The following is a 24,865-nucleotide window of genomic DNA, read 5'->3' on the forward strand; positions in this document are numbered from 1 at the left end:
GTCATGTTATACTGGAAACATCAGATTTCAGGTGTTGGCTTATATACGAGAGGAAATTTCTTTAAGAAATTTCTTTTCAAAAATGCACAAGCAACTGCTGAGAGTGACTATGTAAATAAAATAAACATCCCCAAGAAAAGGACACACCGTCTAAAGTTTATTTCATTTGTTGGTGCAGAAAACATTTTGTTTCCAAATCTCAAATATAACCTCTTTATCAGCACTAGAAGTCATTATAGGCTATTTTTATTATTGTACTCACTATCTGCTGGTAGGATAAAAAGGCACAAATTCCAAACAACATACAAGGGAATGCATTTTTAGAAACCATTTCATTTAGATCTGGCTTTAGTTAGTTTATACTTAGTAATTTTCAGGGATCTTTAGTAACTTGAGAGAAGTTATATGTGACTGCAATAGTAAAAGAAAGGCATATTCTAGAATTGCAGCTTCAAACTGAATAATGTAACATACAGCACCTTACATTTTTCTACAGTCAGCCTTCAGAAGGCTGAAAACAAACAACTGTTTAGAAAGGCAGTAATTTAACTGAGATGTTTTTGCAGCAAGCCTGCAAATACTTCTGCATTTTACAGTCTGCTGGATGACATAAGTGCGGACAAGAAAAACATCCATTCCAGACACTTGCAGCTAAAAACAAAATAAAGCCAAAAGGACTGAAAAGCAGCGTATCAAAACTGCACCTCTCTCTGCAATCATGTCCTTTATTGGATTGAAATAAAGAGAAACATGAGATTTCACCTTCTAGTGTGGCAGAGAGTGCACCAAAACCCTAAGAACTCCTACCCAAGGCAGAGCTGCTCCTGCACTGGCAGGACTCTAAAACAAAAGCCAGGCATTTCTAAAAACCATAAGGATGAACCACTTGCGCTCTTGGAACAGAATTAAACAGCTCAAAACCAGCAAGAGACTCCATGCTGTGAGATCTTAATAACATGTCCTTTTGGGCTCATTGACTTTGAATAGGAAGACATAAAATTCAGAAATAAATGTACACGCGTTACCAAAGGGAGTGTGCATAATGTTTTCGACTGGTTTGGCAGTGACAGCACTATAGCCTTACGTCCCAGGCAATTTATTAACTGAGAATCTCACATTAAACGTGTACCCTTACAGGAGCTCGCTTGTGACCAGGGAAAACACAAGACAGGGCAGACTGCTTCTCTCCCTTGCCATCATTTCTAGCAAACAGTATAGATTTCCCCTGTTGCTTTGCAATTCAACTATTCTTTGATAAATAAGGCTATGGCTCTGTTGGCAAGGGACTTGAATATCCAGGGAGGGCCCTCACCCAGACAGCCTCTGCTCCTTAAAAGATTTGGGACAGGGATTTTTCAGGACATACTCAAAGGGAGTATGAAATAAAAAAAAAAAAAAAAAAAAGGAAAAGGAAAAAAAAAAAGTCAGTGGGAATAGCACATCTAACTGAAAGCATCTTTGAAAGTCAAAGCCTTAGGGGCATGTCTTTTCTTGCGGGCTAGCAAACGGTTAAAAAATAGGCAGGTGAGTGCTTGGATATGCTACGCTTCCTACCCAGTTTTGAGTCTTACTGGCATAATGTATCAACCTGAAGGAAAACTGTATAACTAGAGATCTTGATCAGGAATTTCAAGAACAGTGTGGTATCCTGCTACCATGTTACGTGCTTAAAATATTGATCCTCTCGCTATTGCAAAACATGCAAAATACAACACGCCAGTCTTGCAAGTTCCAAAATACAAGTTAACTTACCTTAAGCTGCCCTATTTCTTTAAACTTGTAAACTTCAAATTCCCACAGGTCTGTGTTTTTGCCAAGAATTTTCTGGCACTTTCTGGAAGGAAGATGAAAGGAGAGAGAACAAAGCTATGTACACAGAATAATACAAACGTGACAGCTAGCGCAAGGCTTCCTTTCTCTTTTCTTCTCCCCGTCAGGACACTTTCAAAGGTCACGCATTTTGGCAACCACTGCTTCAAGTGGAGTGTGCCAGGCTCCTCTTTTCAGATCTTATCTGCTCAATTTTGTTGCATCTAAGAGGACTCGACTGCCAAATCACTAAATCCCAGCTGAATGAAAGTAAGCACCTAAAAGAATAAACATATACATACATACATATAAACGTACACACATCTGTATGTGAAAACACAAATCTTATGTAATCTCTGAGCCTTTCTCTGGATACTCAAAATTGACATTTTTGTTTATACACATGTAACAGAAAATTTGTGGTTACATGTATGACATGGATAAACTTTTTCCAATTTTGAAAATCTAATGCAATTCTGAGGAATAAGGGTGTACTTTCAAAAATATTTATGTTTCAATTCTGAATAAATTTAAGAACGATTACAGTACTTTTTGGTTCGTTCACTAACATACACTAAGGAATCCCTATGTTTTGAAATTCCAGTGCACCTGGAATATCTACATCTCAACATGCTTCAGAATCAGCAAGTGCTTTCTCTTTCTCACACAGACACACTTCACCGAGCAAAGGAAATCTTTACTAAGTTACCGAGCAGCCAGATCATAGTCTCCTTTCTCCACTAGATGATTTATATAGGCCAAACCAATGTCCTAAAGAGAAAGGGGATAAAAATAAGTCAGTATGTATAAAAGTTTGGAAGGGAAGTGCTCTACTGCCACAGTGGCTGTCGTTTCCACTGCACGCACTGTTCTTGGGTTAAGCGCCAGTCCTAAGTGGATACCCCCCCCCTCCCTATGAGCTGCAGGGCCCACAAAACAGTAGATATAAGATACTTGCGTAGACCACTCACACCTTCAAATTAAGATGCTCTTTCAAATATTTCTCATAACCTCATGGGCACTGGGAAGGCCATGCTACTCCTACATATTAAGGATGGTTCAAATGCATAGCTGATCATTACCTGCTCATGTTAGTTACCTCAAGAATAAACATATTAGTTATCTCAAGAATAAAAACACCAGCAATAGTATGAGAAACCTTCTTTGTCAACACACACAAAGTTTGCATCAGGGAAAAAGAAATATTTGATGAGAACCTCAGTCCTAGTACTACTCTATAAAGGAATTATTGATAATCTAGCAGGCAACTCATTTTACTATGCAGTGGTAGGGAATAGAAACTAGGTAAGGTAACAGGCTTTTATAACTAAAAAGCACTAACTTACACTGGATGCGTTTTGCCTAAAGATCTGCTTTCATTTACACACTGAGTTTCCCTTAACAAAGTTTATCACACTGCTGTGCTGTAAAATTATTTGCTAGGCACTTCATATATGTATTTTCTCAAACAACCAGGCCTCCTTCTGCAATACCAACATTGGTGTAAAACACAATACAGCCCAATGTACCCATTGCACACCTTAAGAGTCGCATCAACTAAACCCACAGCATTTCCAGCTACAAAGAAGGCTGTACAATGCAGCAAAAATAAAGCATTTGGGAAGGTTCTCAGGTGCAACATAAATTTTTTAATGAAAATCCTGTGGGCCAACACCCAAGTGACCAGAGAAGAGAGTCTAAGGAACAGGGCTGTAGGATCTCCAGTTATACAGGACCCTTGAATTCTGTTAAAGAGGTACAGAGGGGCTTTGAGCATAATTGTAACCTGTAAAATCCCCAAGAACAGACTTGTTGGGTACTGTGAATGTGCTGTCAGTGGTGTGGCCACTGCTGGGCACAGAAAGCATAAGTCCTTTTAAACACCTCTACCACTAATCCTGCACTTCAGGCTTGATGTCAACATTTTTTCCCTCAACAAATTCTAGGAGTTTTATATTAGATACCAAACACACAAAGACTCTACCTGTACATTCCCTCACTGACTTTCATCCTAACGGAACAAATTTTTTTTTCAAAACAAGAAAAAAAGCTTTTTTTTTTTTTTTTTTCTTTTTTCTTTTTTTTCCTTTTCTTCCTACTCTATTGCCTGGACCTTCTTTAGGAATTCTTTCTTTCTTTTGCAAGAGAAGCAAAGCAGCTAAATCATGCAACCCCTGTGAAAGCAGACAGCAGGCCATTAGGTCTTCATTTGACTTCTGGATTACAGAAACAGAAAAGAATTTTAGGATGTATTGACATGTAGTATGCATACTACAGTGGTAATCTGACTGTAGGTTCAATAACTCTACTAATACTTTGTAGTTAAGTACAACACTTCACATTTAAAGAAGCGGCAATATTCAAGAAATATCACTGTGTTCACACCTAGGTCAATTTAAAAGAGAACTAAAAACTAGTGATGGTCTTGTGGCCGTTATATTACCTGTCTCCCACCTCCATCTCCACTTTTTTTTTTTTTTGGCATCAGTAGCCTTTGTTGCTCCGTGAAAGAACTACGAACATGGAGAAATAACTATATAGGAGCAAGGGAGCTTAAAAATATTTAAAAGTAAGAATTGCAAAGTAACTTGAGAGCTAGATCTGATACTGCAACTGAATTTTGATAGAATTTAACAGGTCTTCCATTTACCCCTCCAAAACTCCTGCCAAATCCTATCATATGTACAAGGTGAAAGTTAAACAGAAATATGTCCCACACACCCATTCTCAAACACTGTAATACTGTGTGTTACTTGAAACAGCAGGAAATTTAATACAAAAATAAAAGCAAGCAGAAAAGCCCATCAGCAGCAAAGTGCAATTCTCTTCTTTTTAATGTCAATAGCACCTTAATAAAATCTAGATCCTTCTGTGTTTTACACACTAATTTTCCTGCTTCTGCAGCTGAAATCAGGAAAATCAAATGCTAGTTGGAGTATGCCTAACAGCTATTGTCTGGTGTGGTGTGGAACAGGGAATGATTTGTAGCATCTCGCAGGCTTCTGAAAGAAATCAAATGCTTTGTTTTGAATAAAAGTTTTGAGACTTACCAAAATCCTGTGTTTTTTTATGGTTTTCTGACTTATTTCAGCTGCCATCAAAGCTTCCTATAGTTATAAAGTAGAAAAAAAGACATCAGCCAAATAAATAAACCTTCAATACAGAAGGCTCTAGAACTGCATATATCAACTATTTTTCAGAGTATAGTGTTTGAAGCACTAGAATTTTTAATGCCATGGTTGGATGAACAGCTTTGAATTCATACTCAAACAAAGCAGTCAACCAAAGAGAAAACTATTTTTGTTTCCATCTGGGTTCACTCCACATTACTATATTAGGATCAAATCTCAAGACTACAACACAACAGATAGAGCAATCCCATTGGATCATTTTCAAATGAGAACCCTTCACTATCAAAACCTGTGAAAAAAATCATTGGGAAAAGAGGTGGGGGAAGGGTTCTTTTCTATCCCCCACCCCCAAAACATTCTTGAGGGAGAATGATTTATTTTTCTTAAGTGCCACTTGCAGCTCTTCTACCTCCTTCAAAAGTAGAGAAGGAAAACTGGCACTTTTACAAAGAAAAACGAAACCTTTAACAACACAAGCTACCTATTGCCTTGAATAGCTTTCACCAAGACACATGCACACAGCTGTCACTGATAGATTACTGGAGTCTTCAGGGACCAAATACTGTGATTTACATAAATGGCAAAATTGCACTCAAAGCTGCATGAGGAATATAACAATTGCATTAACAAAAGGAATAAACGCAGAATGGCTTTCCTACATTTTTCTCCTCTTATTATGGGCATCCAACAAATAACATCTAAAGGAGCAAATGACTTTACACTTTGTAGCAAGTGGTCTAAATGAGTAATTCTAGGACATCACAATCCAGAACACTGGGCACATGTTGATATTGCCTGTAAGGATTTATCAGCAATATTTTAGGTGTTTAAATATACATACTTAAACCCACCAATATTTAGACAACTAAATACTGATTTCTTTTTCTAAGGGAGCAGTGTATCTTTGGGTTTTACCATTAGTTTTGTTTCCTTCTGAGTAAAGCTACTTTCAGCACCAACACTTAAGAGTTTGAGCCTGTTTCATTTTACTTTTAAAAATTTCAACACTGGAAGTAGGTAACAATGAGCAATGCACAGTGCCCTAAAATGCCATTCTCATTCCATAGCAGAAGCAATTTAGAATGGGAGACTGCAATATCCTCCTTTTCGTTCCCTCTTCAGTTTGGGTAGATCTAGAAAAATACTCACATAGCTCATCAGTTAACTGCTCTACTGGATTAAAAATCAAAATACACAAGCTCTAATCAATTTTTAGTGACATCTGATAAATTTCACCTCTGACACTGTGAACAGTATTCACAGCCTCTAATTCACCTACTTCACTGGGGTGCAATTCAGAACCGTTGTTCCAGTCAAAAATCTAGCAATCCCTCACAGACCATGGAGAGAAGCAGCAGCCCCTGTAGAGGCTGATTCAAGTTTGAACAAAATTGGGGATATTAGGTGCCTTACTGCAAAGGTTTATCCTTGCATGGGCTACACCTGCCCTTGCAAGTGTTTACGCAGTGACTCTAGGAACAGGAAAGCTCTCATTCAAATGAGCTTGCAAAGTCACCCTCCCACCACAACTTCCGAACCAGGAAAGCCTGAAGAAAAGAATGTTGTGAAGATTACTTCATATTTCTTCTTTTCAAGAAGCCAGTCAATGTGGTCATCTTGGTCCCGTTCTTTAGCCACAACTACATCTCTTGGGCTGATGATATAAAAAAGTGATTCGCCTTCCGAATATTCTGCAAATACATACACAATTTTGTTAGTAGTTTTTGCTAAAGTAAAGCCCTGTTTTTTAATACACTTGGAGGGTGGGGCTTTAAAAAAGAAAGGTGAGCAAGACAGCAAAACTACTCCTGCAGAACACATTTATTTGGAAAGCTGTATTCTCCAGTAAGTTAAAACTTGTTTGAATGGCAAAATAGCTTTCAAAAAATCACTACAGCTTATTGCAAATTTTGATTCATTCATTATGTGTAAACTTTATGATAGTTTAGAACACACTCTTGTACTTTTAGAAGACTACATAGCCTGCTTATAAGCTTATCCTCCCCATCAAGGTCAAGACCATCAAAAGCATAAATGATAGATGCCATAACCCCTGGGGACACAGCACATCATTACAGCAATACATTTGCAATGCTATAAGTTAAAGTTCTATGTATAATGCATTTGCTTATACCATAAGCCTTTATTTTTGAGTAAGCTCAAAGTAAAATGTACTCAAAGGTAAAACCAAGCACAGATGATGATGGCTCAGAACACTTATTTTTTCTACAGAACCCATGAAGAAATACTATCAATATTTTGTAGGTATGAGAATGAAATCCATCTCTCATCCCTTACAAATATGCACATACAAATATACTCCCCTACCTATAAACAATGCACAAAATAAAGCTTGTTTCAAAGCTATCTGAAAAAAATTAGACTTGTTAACTAGAATATGCATTAAGCAGAAAAGCACAAGCGTGGGCTTCAGAGTGCTGTTTAGGGACAAGTATAAAGCAATCCCAATGGAATGGCCATCCCTCTTGATAGGAATCGAGAGGTTTTGGAGATCAGGAATAGATAAACTGTATTTCTAAGTGGCTTAAGGTCATTGATGTAGACAAAGAGGTCTGCCAAGCCTATGATTTAAAGCAAGCTGCTGGAAAAGTTGTTTAAACAACAGATTTATGGATTTTAAAAACCATAAGGAATGTTTCTATATTATACAGGCAATATAATCTTCACTAAGAAATTCAGTTTCAGCCTTGCAAAGCATCTTTCTGAAATACAGTCCATGTATCAGAAAATCATCCCATCTTCATTTAAAACTAAGAAGCCAAAAAAAAAAAAAAAGAAACTCATAAGTGATCAAGAAATCACCATGCTCTCCTGCATATATTCTGCTAGGGTTTAGTCCCCTGACTGTTACATAATTAAATCCGTCTTCTAGATAGAATTTGCCAAGCTCCAGTTTCTGTTCATGAGATTTTACTGTTCTGGGATCTGCTATATGCTGATAGCTTTATCAATATAGAGAAGCTATTAAGGTGATCTTACTGCTCAAATGACATTTATTCCATCTTTTGCTTTTCCTGTAGCTTTTCCTGACATTCACATCACTATTTCTGAAGACCTAAATTTGTCCGAAGAGCTCTGAGAACTCTTGTAGATCATACTGAATATATCTCCATCAAAGTGTCCATCGGTATCACCTTCTCCCATACCGGTGCATTACATGAAATCTATATTCCTCCCTTCCCCAATATGTCTATCTTACTACACGGCATTACAGATTATGATGTTTAAATATATGCCCCTCTTTGCAGGTAAAGCAAAGCTTTGTTCTCTAATGTGAGAGGCCCTTGCTGACTTCTACCTTACACTTAGGTCTCAGCAATTGTGTCAAATGGAGTTACAGACCGATATTCAGGGAGATGGTACAAAAGTGACACAGAAGCTTTGATTCTTCACAAACAGATTTTTTTTTAACTAAGTTATGAAAACAAAACAAAACAACATTAAGATCACCTACCTAAATGATAATCTCTACATTCATTTTCTTGAAACCCTCTTACTGTCAGCGCATCCGAAGAGATCTCCTCACAAGACTCAGGTAGGGGTTGAACAATATCCAGTCTAGGTCTTGCGCAACATTCCACTTCCTAGAAAAATGCAAACACCTTAGCTGCATCCAACACAGTTTATCTTACAAACACCAACTGATTGTCAGCTATGAATAAGATTGAAATTCATCAACTCCCAGCATTCCCAAGCTCCCAGTACCACTATTCACTTTGCACTGGATATTCAGTTGTGAACTGTGCAAGCTGTAACACTGTGCTCCCCTGAGTAGCTATAATTGTAGCTGAAGCATATAGGAAAGTTACTTCTACTCTTGGCTTGCTTCCCCAGAAAGGTCACCACAGAGGAGGCAGCTTAGATGGGCATAGCTCTAAACTTCTTCCTGAGTTTGCTCATTATTTTTCTGTTCTTGGCCATAGAAGTTTTCAGAGCTATCACAGATGATCACCAACCAGTGCATTCAACAAGCACTGGAATTCCAAAATTTAAGTCAGATTCTTAACTGGGGTCATGCTCTATGAAACAATGTTATTTTGGTACTAGCTGGAGTTTAAAATTACACTTTTAAGCATCCAGCAGTAGTAGTGGCAAAATTAATTCTAGAATAATCTAAAACCCTTAGTATGCTGTTGATCTTAAGTAACATGAACTTAAGTGTAATACAGGTCATTCTGTTAGGATGACATCATGGATTTTCATTTTCTATCCAGATGCTGGCTTCATCTACCTGGAGTTTTAATTAAGTCAAGGTTTAAGACAATCCTTTTCTATACTTCTGGCCGTGAAATAAAACTAAGCATAAAATGGAAAAACAAGATGACGTAAGAAGTAACTTTACACTGCTTTTACCCTACCCATCCAGCAGCGGCACCACTCATGTCTTTTCCTAGTTTAACAGTTCCGATTGCAAATGGGGGAAAAAAAAAAAATCAAGCAAAGTCAAAATTTCAAATCTAATCTGATACGTAACAAGTAAGAAGTTGTTGTGCGAGAGCTGTGAAATCCAGTGTTAACAGCACCAGGGCTCCTCACAACCCAAAATCATTTGTATATAGGGAGCGTCACCTCTGCTGCAGGCTCAGCCAAGTAGGTCTTCACTGAGCCCAAGACACTGATGAAGGGCTGCTGACCACACTGGAGCAGAGCTACAGTGTCAGAAAGAAAAATTCTTTCCTTGTTGTAATTACTGAGAGGTCTAGGAAGTTACAAAGTCCAGCATCTGAGGTTTGCTGTTGGGTTTGGCTTTTTCTGTTTGCTTGCTTTAAAGGCAAATTAAAAACAAATACACGACAAACCTCTTTGCTATGTTCTATTACTGTCACATTACCTGAAATTCTCTTTTCGTCTTTCCTTTCTGAAGCAGTCCCAATCAGTTTAACCTTTCTTGGTTACTACCTGCTTTATACTATCCCCCTTCCAGTGCTACTTGTTAATAACAGCTCCTAATTTCCTTGCTTCCTATCATTTCAACCTACCTTGTCCTCCCCCTTCCCTATCCCATTTTGTTTACCTCCTTTTCTTTCACTGCCTCTCAAGCACTAGAAGACTACTGCACTGGGTCTCTTGGGAAACACTGCTGTGACATTATTTTTTCTCCTTAATATAAATAAAGAAATAATAATCTGACATCCTGTAGCAGAGGAAGGAGCTAACCCTATTGATTTCAGCAGCCTTGAGCATTTGTTTGAACCTACAGCATTTTATTGCCTAGCAACACGTGCACCAAGTTGCTTAAGGTTACTATGGTGATGATCGTCTAACGCAGACACCCTATCAAAGGGGTGATCAAGAGCTTCTGCCATTCTAACACTGCAACTTCAAGGATTTCCTCTACTGCCTCTCCTTTTATTTTGCAATATGAAATAAAGGCAGGAGGCAGACACAGTACTCACTCACGCTCTCTCAGTAAAAACGAGAGACATGAATTCTAATTTCTGCCTATCCACACAGCTATCTTCATGTACATGCTAAGGTCTTGCAAGTAAGGGGAACAACACTTGCGGTAATTTATCCCACCCTGCCACAGTGACTCCTATCGTTGGAGTTGGTCGACTTCACTACTCTCATATCTTCTAATATGCAGTGTCAGCAAGCCCCTTCGGTGGCTGAAAAGATCCTTCATTTCTTCTGCTATACAAATACCAAGAAGAAAAAAAAAGGAGAAAGAGAAAAAGAGAGAAAGAATAAGGGGGAGGGGAGACAGAAAATAAGAGAGAGGAAAACTATCTAGCATGCCTTTCTCTGTTTCCTGCAAGAAACAAAGGATACCAGACAGGACTTCTAACAGGTAAATACATTAGTCTTCAGCATAACCTCCACTGACCCTACTTGGTAGGTCAGGGAAATTTCAAGCACTGTTCACTACAAGCTGACTACAAATTCTCCCATAGATAATCAGATCTGTGCACCCTGTTTAAGCCCCGGATCACAAGACGTTTTTGGTTTTTTGCTGTGAGGAAACTGTAACAAAAGAATTACCGTTTTTTCTGAAATCTCCTTTACATAGGAAAGTACAACCAGTTGGTCACAGAGAGGTGCAAGTCCACTGATATGGAATTCAGTCTCAAACTGGAAAACTGGAATATAGGAAAGGCAACAGATTAGGCAAATAAATGAGCGTAATTCACTCCCTACCAAAAACAGGCAACTGATTTCCACAGGCAAAGAGCAGCACACAGTAGAAGCACTTCTACTGTGCAGCCCCAATATGTATAATAAACCTACAGACTTCCCAGTTGGATCAGCAAGATGATGAAAAATTACATTTAACAGATTAAATTCTGCTAAGGGTTACAAAAAGAAAGGTTTGTGCTTCAGGACATGCTGGAGATGAGACATGTGAAATGAAGGGTCAGCTAGATTTTCAGTAATCACATTGGGGAATTTTTTTAAAAAACATACTCAGAAATGTAGGCAATAAGGCAATACCAATATATAAAACATCCTCTTAGGTTCGCATTTTGTAGCAAGTCATGTGGCCTTACAGAATCCCACCTGTTCTATCTACTGGTATGACATAAAAACACAAAGATCCTTATTAATTTATCATCACTTTAAACATCATAGGAAAATTTACAGATGCACCCACTACAGAGAAAAGAAATGGTTAAAGAACAGTCCCTTTTCCTGTTCATAAAACAGGAAATGAATTTCCTAAAATTGCTCCTGAAATTGTGACATTTAAGTAACAACTGTTTTGGTAAAGAGGTAGAAAAGAGTGCCAAACTGTATTTACAAAAGGCTTATTAAAGCAGAACTCTGCCACAGAAATATCGGTTTAGGTTTTTATTCTTTTGGGTTTACAGTGCAAGCACCAAAGAGTTGGGGAACACTTTTTGTTGATGGGGGCCTAAACCACAGGATGAAGAATTTGCTGGAGATGTCCAAGCTGTTTCATGAATTGGTTCTTGTATCCAAAGAAAGATTTCTGTAAAAGCTTGCAAGTACATCAAATGCATCATTATTTTCCCTTAAAATCTGTTTTTAAGAGAAATTAGGCTTATAAAACATTTTCTTACTAATTAGTAAGCTACATTACTAGTATCCACTGTTTATTAAAATACGAATCATTTTAGTAAAGTGAACAAATGCAGCATAATGACAGTAAAAATAAAGATAATTTTCTTTAACTAAGGTAGTAAGAAGGAAAAGATTCAATAATTCCCTTCCTGCTGAAAAAGAAAAAACTATCAAGTAAAGCACAGATTTGACAGCTGTCTCAGTGATTAAGCAAATACTGTTTCTTATTAAATAGCTATAAACACTTTGGCACCATTGGCGGACAAAAGCACGGCATCAGGATAAAACTCTCGATCTGCTCCGGGAGAGACTTGGCGGACTGCTGTAATCCTGTACGGAATTGTTTCGCTCTCGCTCGCGAGCCTCAGGGGGCTCCTCGGGCTGGGGCACGCGTGTTCTCAGGGACAACTTCAGAACACACACAGTCAGAAACGCCTGCGCATAAACATCTTCCCTCCAACTTACGGTTCAGTACTTGGGAACTCAAAAGAATCTGGAAGCAGGGGACGGGGAGGGGAAACATGTCAAAAAAAAACAAAGTTCAAATCCAGAACACTGCTGCAAAGGACAGCGAATATGCATTTATTGACATTTTTTAAAAGTGATGAGAGACGGTCACTCTTAGAAGCATAAAAAATGCTGATGTTTGAATTGAGGAGGAAAACAGTATGGTAAGCAGTATCTTTATAAAGATTATGGGGGCAATTTTCAAAAAAAATCACTGATGTTTCATTGACTTTTGGTAGAACTTCAGTTCTTTAGCCAGTGAGACACACTTCAAAATGTTTCCAACACACATAATGGTGTGTCTAGGATAAAGCAGTATTACTCTTCAGCAAGACAAAAGAAAAGATGACTGCAAGAAGTTCTATTTTTACATAGATTTCAGTTTCCTAGGTTTCCCTTTTAGCTTTCTCGCAGCTCCTCCTCTTCAAGAGGCATTGAGGAAACAGTGCTGCAGCTCTGGCGCTGCAACCTTGAACAAGGAATTCTAGTAGAGATGGTTCTTCTTCACCAGTAACAGCCTTTGATGCAATAAAAAAAGTTCTATTGAAGAAATAATAGAAGTTATAGCAGCACAGACCACTAGATGGGTAAATCTGGCCTACTCCCAGGTGGTTTAATGGATCAGTTGTTGTGATGAAGGGAGAGGGAGGGAATCCAACACAGACGTATTCCAGTAACATCGTTAACATGAGAAAGATCCAAAACAATTAAATCAAATGTAGCACACAAGTAAATGGGAATGACCTAGATATGGCCACGTGTTATACATGTTTACGCCTGTCAGAAGAGAAGATGGAAAATATGCTGACATTGGATCTACTCTATGTTCAGCCTCTATGTAGAGCTGTCAAACAGATTATCAAGAAATAAATAAAAAAAAAAAAGAGAGAGAGAAAGCTGTGAATCTTTTCTCTTGTTCATTAAAGGAAATATGTGACAAATACCATACTACAGAGATGGGACACTATGCTACTTTATTTACCCAAACTCTTTTTTTAAAACAAAAAACAACAAAAAAAACCCCCACACTTTACACTTTAGAGATCGAAACGCATGCAATGGACTGAAACTTAAATATATATATATATATATATATATATATATATATATATATATCTCCATTTCATTTAATGAAAACTCTTAAAACTGCCCCTGCTTTAACACTATAGATTTACGGAGCAAAATTTTGGTCACAGAGATGTCAAAGGTTTGGGGACTTTGCTGTTGATTTCAACGGGGCCAAGGTTTCAACATTATCTTTTGGGATGTAAGCAGGAAGCTGAATTAAAATGCAGAGAATTAACATGAAGCTTAACATGTAAGTGAAAAGAAAGGTTTTTTTGGTTTTGTTTTTTAATTCTATACAATGATTGCAGGAAAAGGAGACAGACACACAAGGTAATTTTCACATAGTCCATTTATATATTAGCAGCAGCACAGCCACAAAGCCATGCAAATTGGCCCAGCCTACCTCAAATTCTAGGGCAATTCTGGGACGCTGGGGTGATGTCACTATACATTCCCAAATTACATTTTAACCAGTTATCTTGAGTAAATCTGCAAAATTTGCAGTCATTGGCATGGGTCACAGTATAGCATACCTGTAGTGTTTCTAGGATGGTATCTCCACCATCAGTGCATTTACAAAGCTAGGTTATGTATGCAAAAAGAAAAAAAGCAGTATACACAATGGCACACTTAGATTAGCTGTTATCAGATTCATGTAATTGCATTTGAAGTAATATACTAAAAAAAAGCATTTTTTCACGGTACATGCATGCAGTTCTAGCTAGAGGACCAGAAAAGGCCTTTGCCCTTATAAAGATCACTTAAGCTGTCTTTAAATAGATATAAGCAAATCAAGGAGAAAAAACACAGAGAAGGTTCAATTTTTATTCTTACTTTTAGGTATACTACTCAGTATAAACATTAGTAAAAATCTCATTTTTCTAACATTCACATTTTTCTCTGAAGATCTTCACAGATGAACACCTGCTCAGGCTTTTAAGAATTTGCTGATTTACTACAGGCTTCTATCTCCCATTACACTCCAAAACAGTCTTCATATATTAAAATTTCCAGGGCAGACTCAATTCTGAATAGGAGCCTGAACAAAAACCTCAAGATGTGCCCAGTTAAAGAAATGCCAACTGTGACTAAAAAGAAACAGTAAATTTTTGGAGAGGACCAGTGAGGCGAGCCACATGAGTTTCCTTCACCTGCACATTGCTGCGCTTGAGTACCTTCAGAATTCCTTATAAATTTTCTCCACAAATTACTCTATGGTAATTTAAGCAAATATTTAACTAATCGTTATATCATACTATCCTTTTTCTTTGAACTCAAGTAGGAAGAGCTTAAAATCAATGGCAGGTCCCATATCCCAATGATAACAAAACAGAATTTCTCAGTCTATTCATCTGAACTTGGAACTCATAACCTTCATCTTGTTTCCATTCAAAACGGTAGAAAAGTGGTCTTAAGTTTTCTTCTGGTCTAATACTAAAGATTCAGAGCATCTGCTTGAGAGAAAATTTAGCAGTTGCTATCTAGTCATTCTTAATATCACCTCAAATGCCATGCAGTAACAAGGATGAGCGTTTTATGGCAATAATAATGGCACTATTAATTGAACATGATCACGAAACAAAAATGACCACCACTCAAAACTCAGAGTGTAAAAGCCTCTGTGACTAAAAGCTGTTACCGTACTGGCTACCAGAGCAGAATGGAAACATGCAAAATTTTACTACTAAAACAAAACAATTTCTCTCAATTACAGTATCACAATCATCAGAAACACCAGGAAAATTCTTTTTGGTCATGTAGGTCATCATCTCTCCAGTACAACCTACTGTTCCAGTTGAATTAGTAAATGTTTTGTCTGTGGTAAGCAGAATTACAATTTGTTGTTTTACCTGCAATCAGGCTTTATGAAATGGAAATACAGTGCTGAAGTTATCTTATCCCTCTTCTACCTCACACAGCAATAAAATCATCATTAGAAATGTGGCAATCACCTACATAATCTTGAGATTAAATCAGAGTAGCTCTGAGTAGCTCTTACAAGCCACATATTGGTGTGTGCCTTTTTCTCTCTTTTTCTTTTTAATCCTCCAAAATAAATATTTCTACGTTTTCCTTTCTGATAAAAAAAGCACAATTACTCATTACTCAGTGGTAACCTAGCATGCATTTATGCAGCTTTTTCCACACAAAATAGAGATGCCTTCTTACAAGCATATCCAAAAAACATGCAAGTTTTATATCAGAAGTCTACTTGAAGGGGGACACACAGGAGAAAACTGCTCCAAAGGCATTGCTGACCAGTTGGCACCTGGAATTAAGGGGAAGAGATTCCTCAGATAAAATCTGGACTGCAGTGAATCGAATAGGAAGTCTGTAATTGACTTCAAGTCTTTTCCTGACTTGCACTTCTACTCTCCACTAATATTAACAACCTGAGTAAATTAACCGAGACACTGACGAAGTACTTCTCCACAAAGAAATATACAAAAACCTGAGCTGCTTCACAAAGGCACTGGAAGGCTATTTAAGGCTTGCAAGATGTCCCGTTTCACCCTGAAAAGGCATTGTATTAACTGTAAAGTGTTAATTAGTTCTTCAGTAAGAAGCCTTCTAGTAGGCTCAAGTTGTGGAAGGGTTCTCAGCTCAGAAGTTGTCCAGTATTACAGCTTTTGTACACGTATCAGGAGCCAGCAGAGGTCAAACACTCTTTAAAGATAGATCACAATGGCATTTAGTCCACGTTAAGCCTGTAATTCAATACCGATATTCTCTGATCAATACAGTACTTCACTGTGGTAGCTGACAGAGCTAACTCGATAGCATCTGCTCAGCTAACATGCATTCAGACCTAAGTAGAAGCATTTCACTTGAGTTTATCTACGACACTGAATGAAGAGCTACGTATGTAATGAACTGCAACGTATAGCCAGAGACAAGAGAGAAGACTCGTAAAGAAAATCATCACTAATATGCTGAAAGACATAAATAAAGTTTACGATGCTACATTGATCTTAGTGCATGAAGACTCTGTGAATGTTTCAGCTAATTTCTCTTACATAAAACCACAGCATCATCTTTTTAAAAAGAAAACAACTACCACTAAAGCAAGTGGTGTTACACTCCCATGTTATGGGCAGCCTGGTTTAGGATCAGGGTAGATACCACACTTTTTTCTGCCTCCAAGTATGCTATGTACCAAAACAGAACCTAAAACCAAGGAAGCCGCTGTTCCACAGTATGCTGCATACCTGACTTTCAAGAACTTGCAAAGCAGGAAATCCTCCTTATTCACTGGGCTGCAAAACACTGAAGGAACATTTATGTTTTACCAATGCCATCACAGTTTACTACACTATTATTAACTCAATGGAACTTCGATACCCTCAAAATGACTCTAAAACAGTATAAATCTGAAACGGTTGAGACACAGGAAACCCTGCGTTGTCATAGACTTCATATGTTCTTCCTTGATAACCAGAGAGTGAAGTATGAAGCTTTCTAGTCCACCCTTGGTTTTCACTTCAGGTACAAAATCGTAAAAGCAGAAAGAAAACACAAAATATGACAAAAGTTATTCCGTGTTATCTGTGTGATTTTTTTCACGAACAAATGATGCCAAGATGTTACGAACCAGACCATAAGAAGCATATTCAGTTATCCTGACACTGTAGGTTATTCTTGCATTGTGTAAGTTCTAGGTATTAAGAATACACCCATTGAGAAGGTACCAGCTTATGCATCCGCTTAGTATACTGACGTTCTTGGTGGGGGGAAGAAAAAGACCTTCCACTTAAGCCTCTGAAAGTAAAGTTTAAATCAGAGTAAAATTGAAATAGACACTACGGCACGATACAGAGAGCAGCTCTACATGATTACATCAAAAGCTATTGTAATTTCCACTGAGACTTGAACAAATAATGCCTCCCCCTTTTCCCTCCCAATTTAAAATCCATGTAGCAATGAGTGCTGTTGACAGCATTTGGCAGAGCTGCTTCAGTGCTTTGACCTGAAACCAGAAAGAAATCTCAAGCACATTGTTAACAGGTTAGTGACATAAAACGCAGTTCTCAAAAATACAGACAATACAGGCTGAAGGATGTAAGTTGTCTCAGTTCATTTGTCATGTAAACCATCCCTTTTAATTATTTTCAAAAAGACTACTTACAGGTACACAAAAGCTTATGTAAAGATCTGTGGGTAGAATTCAAGACTGAACTTCCGGATTTTTTGAGAGAATTACATCAAGAATTCCGGAGTTAGTAATTCCTTGGAGAAAATGTAATCTTAATCAACAAATAGCTTTTAAGTCTCAGTTTGTCACGCACATCATCTTCTCACAGTACCCAGAATTAATACGGAGTTTAATGAGTTTCAGCGCTGATTTCCAGGAGCTGTTCTAAAACTGTTCTTTTCTGAAATCATTAAGCCATATACATCTATGCCCTGCAACAATCTGGTCAATATGTTGACATGAGACAGGATTTTGTTCAAACGCTTTAGCCTACCAATCTCAAGTCATTACAGGCAAGCCAAGGAAGCATAGAAGTTTTCACACCATGGTCCACCCTGCTCTGCAGTCCCAGAAGGCCTGTTTTATCTTTCCACTGTTACCTCTTCACAAATCCTTCCTTAACAGAAATTTTTTCTGAGCACACTGGAAACTTTTTGTTTACCTCCCCTCTCCCCTCAGCTCATTTCCTTCAACTTCCACTTTATGCTTTACTTCATATACATTTTTTATCATGACTTTTTTCCATTAATCAGCAACAATGAAGTTTATTCTTATTATCTAAACTAGAGAAATAAGAAAGCAAAGGAGAACAGACAGAAAATGCAGAAGCAAAAAAGGCAACAAGGGAAAATTCAAACCAACTTTCTAACACTACACAAAGAAATGTTAAAAAAAGTGATGAATGATAAAGTCAAACACACAAACTAAGGTCTATTTCTTCCTTAATATGCTACCATGATTATTATTTAGCCAAGATGAAGACACATTCTCTGTAGGAATCTGTGTGAAGGGAAAGTTTATACATCCACTGTTCACACAAGGATCTCTGATTTTGGAACAGCACAACATTTCAGACTGACTGAGATTACAAAAAACTACACGAGGACATTGTGACAACCTCACCAGTTAAAAATGAGGAGACATTTATGTTATAACTACACATTGCCTCTGAAATGTAACAGCCTTTTCAGGCTAGAATGCTAAAACAGACCTTTCAAAGCTTATCTAATTTTGAGAAGGAGAGCACATTCATACAATCATACCTATTTCCACATAGCGGTTCGGAAGGTCACGCATTTCACTGGCATGCCGTTCCTTTACTGAGCAAATCTAGGAAATAGATTTGGATCATTACGATGAACAAACTGTAACTCATAAAATAATATTAACTCTTCCCAGAAACTCCTTTCCTTATGAGGCATCTTGGACATGCATTTCTGTATTTTGAAAAACACAGGCTGTAAAATAGTGACGATGCATCATTGAAGAAGAAAACAAGACAGGAAAGTTGTGACTGTAGCCCACAGCCTTATAAACATACTGGGAGAAGAGAAGGAAAACAGATCACAAGAGAGAAATCTAAAAGCATCTGCTTAATGCTATTGCTTTACACTAGTACATGTGAGCTTTATTTTCATATCTGCTCAAACTTAGTATCTCAATATCTTACTATTTCAGTAAGAATATGCTATTGCAACTCACAATAAGAGGAAGAGACTATATATATTTAAAGAAATGCAAATACCCAAGTGTTGTAAAGCAAGCATAAGACATGGGATAGATGCCAAACTTAGACAAACCTGCTGATTTTTAAAATTCAAAAACACTTTACCTTTCCTTTCCATCTACTTCTAACAAGTACTTTTAATTTCCCACTGTGCAATGCTGTAGCAATCTATTACTAGAAAGCACCAAACAGGCTTGTAGCAAAGCCGTGTCAGGTGCTGGTCTGAGCAAATCATATAGGCAGTCTGCAGTGCACAAGTTTGAAATGCCAGTTCCCTGCTGAAAGCAAAGCAAAACTCAAACCAGCCTGTCCCTTCAACATTCTCTTCCCTTCCTTTCCATGGTTGACTGAAATTACGTGGCTGTTTTATCAGTCACAACCCCCTCCGCCCCCAAATAACCCCCTCCAAAAAAAATACCTCATGGTAAACTGTTCTTCCTTAATGCTAATCAAAAGAAATGAATTCACAACAACTCTCTAAAAGCTTTCAAAAGAGGAAATCTCTCCAAGGCACAGAGGAGAGAAGCGTCCCTGAGGATTGCATTCACTGTGTTGTCACACACGGAAAACTGTCTGACCGCTGGGTGTCTATCACCACTCCTCCTCATGAGGGTCAGTCCAATGACATTTCTATGGCAGCAGGAGTTCTGTACACTGCAGTCAAACCAAATTCTATTCTTTTCGATTGTCTTTGCCTTTCAGAAATAATCCTCTGTTTCTCTGTGATAACAGCAAGCATTTATTACAAAGACAGGTAATTGTACCTTTACTGAATTTCCCCAACCAATAATCAGCGTTAAATTATCCTTCCAGCAAAGGCTGCAGGGATACATATCTGGGCGAAGGCTTATGTCATCTCGAGGCACATTGGTAATTCTTTGCTTAGAGATCATGTCAAGTATCTTCACACCCTGAAAGTTTAAATAAAAGAAAATTTTATTTAATCTGACAAACTCCTACCCACCACAACTCAGATTATTCTGTACAGTAAGCTAGTGATACAATTTGTGGTATAAGTTTCAAGGCAGGTCTGTACAAACAGGGAAAGCACTTTATACTGAGAGCAATCATCTCACAAGAGGTAACAAAAGAAATGAGGAGACTAGAATAAGTTAGATATTTTAAATTGACATGTAAAATGAAAAGTTAACAAGTGAGTGAGTGACAGATTACCAATGCCAATCATGAATCAGTCCAGCATGTTGGGCTGCTGCTACTACTGAAGGGAAAAAAAAACAAAAAACAAAAACAAAAAACAAAAAAAAAAAACAGCTCTTCCAAAATAATCCCTACAGAGAAGCAGAAATTTCCACCTTGGAAAAAGAAAAGATGAAATAGCAACTCTTGAAGGTAAAAGAAGCCAACCTGCACTTCTCCTAACGTGCATTTCTACTCTTTACTCAATACAACAGAAACAAACATATTTAAACGACACTTAGTTTTCTTTACTGTGATTTTTCACTGCCTCCCGAATGACTAAATCAAAAAAAAAAAGGTTTAAAGAAAGGAAGATTAAAGTCGTTTTAGACAAAATCAAAAGAACCATTAATCAGATTTTTCCATGTTACTTAGAAAAGGTGAACAGTAACCTCTCTAGGAACAAAACGGAGATTAATTTCATGCTAAGTAATGACTTGTTTCTTAGTGATTTAAACACAGAAATCCCCTAAATAAAATGAAGCTTTTTGCTAGATATTTCCTTTAAGCTCACCAAGCACACAAGTCAGCTCTCATGATCACATAAAAGCAGATGGAAGGGACCTTGAAAGGTCAGTGTCCAGGATGCCATTCCATGTTATGATTTCTGCAGTGACAAAATTGATTTAAGAAATTCCCCTGCCTCTTTCAGTTCCCCCACCCCCCTTGCAGGTTTCTAGGTCCCCTGCCGTACTGATTCAACTGTTCATAAGTCAACAAGTCCACATGCGGGGGTCATGGTCTAAGGCAGGGGTTTTTTGTTTTGTTTTTAAATCCGTATCACAAGGAGCAGTAAATGGCCTGGGGGTGGGCAGAAACATGCAGCCAGGGATGGGCAGGGGCTTCTTTAGTGATCTTTGTCACTGAAGAACTGCGAATGTGGAACACTCTCCTCTTGGCAGCTCTGAAGTTAACAGTCATTGTGGTCTCAGAGAAAACACTGCATACAGACTCTGCAGTGCAGAAAGCCCAGATCTCTGGGTAACATAAACAAGCAGCTTATATTTTGTGTTTTCTAAGCTCATTTGATTAAAACATGCAAGCTTGTTTGATCTGCGTTTTAATGAAGTTGTCTTCTATTAATCTTATTACTTTGTCTACAATCAGTTTTCAAATAAAAATGACACATTCCGTTTTTCTTCAAGGCAGCAGATGTTGCATTAGGTAGACTAGTTTACTTTTGAAGTGCCCCACTATGACAGCGAGGAATCCCCTGTAGCTAAAGCGTGCCATTCAGGTCATGAACTGAAAAGACTTCCAGAGTTGCCTTCCTTCCACAAAACAGCCAAAATCCTGTTGTTTTAATGGGAGCTAGGCAGCCTAGTACCTCTAAGGATTTGGTCCTCAGGTCCCTCAGTCTGTAAAATTCACTCTTGCCATAGATGAAGGGGAAGTGGGCACAGCAACGGACATGGGTTACATGAACATCCAACAGCAGAATTAGGCCTTGCCTAAAAAACCTGGAGCTGATCTCAGAATATCCAAGGCCTAACAAGCTCACATACCGAGCATCAAAAAATCCAGAAAGCTCAAGAATATAAAAATTAGGTAGCTAAATGCAAAGTACAATAAGAAGCAAGGCTATATAAGATTTTCCCTTAATGACTTGGGCGGGGGGGGGGGGGGGGGGAGAAAAGAAAAAAATAATAAAAAAAGAGAGCAATAACTCTCCCTCAACCTTGCTAGAAGAAGAGAAAATTTTAAAGAGGTAAAGGTGGGGGGAAGGGAAAGACCAATAACCAAATATATTAATCTTTTGGAGGGCAAGTGTCACTTATTTTTCATTGAAAGATAGGCCCTGACCATGGCTTTTTGTCTCTGACAGATGCTTCTCAACATTTTATTAGCATGCTGTGTTTTGATGTGGCACATCATCTCTAGGGATAGCTCTCCTCAACTGTCCTATCTATTCCCAGCAGATTCACCTAGAATATATATTTAATTGTATGATTCTGAAAAGAATAAACCTTCAAAAGAGTTAATGCCATGAAGATCAAGCATTTGCTGAAGTTTCAAACCTAATAGTTTTTAAAGGGGAGTACATAAACACAAAGTCTACCTTCAACAATTTAATATAAAATTGTTTTTAAAGCAAGAACAACTGCTAAATTTTTTTTTAATAAATGCTTCCCTTTAGAAGGGGAACCACGCCTTGAGGGGCAAAAAAAACCTAATGTTCTCAGAAGTCTCAGTCATATTTGAAAATAAAACTCTGGGACCTAGACATGTTACATACTTGAAACGTACCCCTCACTGCTGAGCTTCAAAATACAGACCCTGACCCATCAATTAGATTTACAATGAGAGGTGAAATGCAACACTCAGCATGACAATGATGGTTCCCTTTAAAATATGAATTAGAGCAAAAAGGACCTACTTTCTCCTAAGTCTTTTCTACTGGCATTAGAAATACATACAAAAATTGTCACACAATTATAAGGGTTTTTGGTTGGTTGGTTGGTTTTTTTTAAGGAGTTACATTAGCATTACTTCCTCAGGCAGCTTGCTTCAGTGGTGAAAACTCTGTTTTACAATAGTACGTACTGGCGACTACCCCTAATGATTGTTTGTACAGCTACTTCTCTTAAATTCTCCAGAAGCAAGCAGTTATACGGAGAACGCTGAATAGCCAGCAGGAAATGCCAGCAGCAGAATTGTCTGTAAAGAAAACATCTAAAATGCTTTTTTTCAATGTCTTATATATTGGACTCTTCAAATGTATTATTTTTAAGGGAATATGCAGGCACTTTATTTTGAAACATTTACTAATATCAGTGTGGTGTAACTTTTGTCCATTTACCAGTGACATACTTACCATATTATTGGCCCAAGCAATTAAGTGTCCTCTCCATTTCACATTTCTTATATTTCCCTCTCCTTCATGTAAAACTGAAGGCTTCCATCTATTCATCCAACCTCTCTCATATAACAGCAACTATAAAAAAAGTGCAACAAGAAACATTTCTGTAATGCAGTGCTGTATGTAAACACTGAAAATGTTTTTTTGCTCTTATTCTGCTCTGATTTAGGGGCAGGAAAAATATACACTTACCACAAATCAAAAGCAAACACAAGCAAATGTTTTCACGTACTACAATTAATGTTGGGAACTTTATAAATCATAGAATTCAAGTTACTTTAATAGTAACAAGCAGCCCTGCTATCAAGCTTTTCCAAACAAGGCTAAATACACTAATTCCCATTTTAAGGATAAAGAGATTAAGGAATTTAAGAACTTAAAACATACAGAGCTAGTGACAACAGTTACATGTGAAAGCTGGTAAAGAAAGCAGACCATCTCACATTCATCCACTGATTCGGTGATGGGATCTTTCCTCCCACCAAAAAACAGGAGACAGAAAAACTAAGTCCCGCGTGTCTGGGGGTTGTCAGACAAAATTACCTAAGATCTCCAAACATGAAGCTTCTGGCTTAGCCCTCATGCAGAACTATATGCCCTTTGATTGAGCTCTAGATAGATACGCTGCACATTAAACCCACACATGCAGATTGCACTGACTGTGCTGCTGATTGTAAATCTTTTGTGATTGGGAATCCTGGGTTCTGCAAACAAGGATTTTAAATTATTATAGAATATCTGAAACAATAGGATATCATGAAATGCTTTGCGATAGCAAATGCAGATAGGTTTATCTGCAGACAGTTTGCATGACAGTCCAACTCTTTTACTCATTTCTTTATGGTTTCAGGAAGTTATTTAATAGGATTATAACATGGAATCCCTTTGAGTGATGCAAAGGGCAGCATGTGGAGGGATAAACTAAGACAAGAAGCTGAAGTGTCTGGGAAGGCTATGTCCAAAGGCACCAGCCCTGCCAACCTGTGCCGGAGCGCAGGCATGTACGCAGAGACACATGCACAACCTGAACCTCACAAGAGCACACTAGGGCTATTAAGAAGTGTAAAATGACGGCGTGCCAGCACTTAAAATATTAAAACCTACATTAAAACCTACACTGAATTATTTTTTTATGAATACACTTCTAACATTTCACATCTAAGATCCAGCTGTACATGCTTTACTATGTACGGCTTCCTCCCCAACCCATATTTGTACAAAGATTTAAAACTATGAAAAACTAATTGTTTATTTTTTTTTTAATGGCAATTGCTCAAACTGTTTCTCTATCCTAGAGCCACAAGAGGGCACCAAAGGACAAACATTTTCCTTCAAAGTTTAAACCAGTTGCTCTAGGATGGTTTATCGGAAAGTTTTGCAGACATCAAACTTTTTACTTAAGCGCTTCCTGCAACATTAACACCACCAAAATAACTCAGTGCCCTTAACAAAGCTCACATGCACCCAGCACACCTTTTGGAGAGCCAAGGGTATTTTTTCCCCCACCTATAAAAAGGCTACTCAACCAATCTCCTAAGGGACATGCTCTT

The 24,865-nt window shown here is 37.8% G+C and overlaps 1 protein-coding gene across 2 annotated transcripts in view; it reads right to left on the reverse strand.

The window, feature by feature from the left end:
- Positions 1-24,865, reverse strand: part of VPS41 (VPS41 subunit of HOPS complex) — a 104,644-nt gene that overhangs the window by 23,938 nt on the left and 55,841 nt on the right. For both annotated transcript variants that reach the window (XM_062569572.1, XM_062569573.1), the window contains exons 8-16: positions 23,271-23,390; positions 20,023-20,169; positions 18,795-18,861; positions 10,944-11,041; positions 8,416-8,545; positions 6,516-6,631; positions 4,860-4,916; positions 2,519-2,580; positions 1,753-1,834 (exon numbers count right to left, since the gene is read on the reverse strand). In XM_062569572.1, the coding sequence (XP_062425556.1) occupies positions 1,753-1,834; positions 2,519-2,580; positions 4,860-4,916; positions 6,516-6,631; positions 8,416-8,545; positions 10,944-11,041; positions 18,795-18,861; positions 20,023-20,169; positions 23,271-23,390 (879 nt within the window). The remainder of the gene's footprint in view (positions 1-1,752; positions 1,835-2,518; positions 2,581-4,859; positions 4,917-6,515; positions 6,632-8,415; positions 8,546-10,943; positions 11,042-18,794; positions 18,862-20,022; positions 20,170-23,270; positions 23,391-24,865) is intronic.

The sequence above is a fragment of the Rhea pennata genome, chromosome 2 (assembly GCF_028389875.1).
Source record: "Rhea pennata isolate bPtePen1 chromosome 2, bPtePen1.pri, whole genome shotgun sequence".
Lineage (NCBI taxonomy): Eukaryota > Metazoa > Chordata > Aves > Rheiformes > Rheidae > Rhea > Rhea pennata.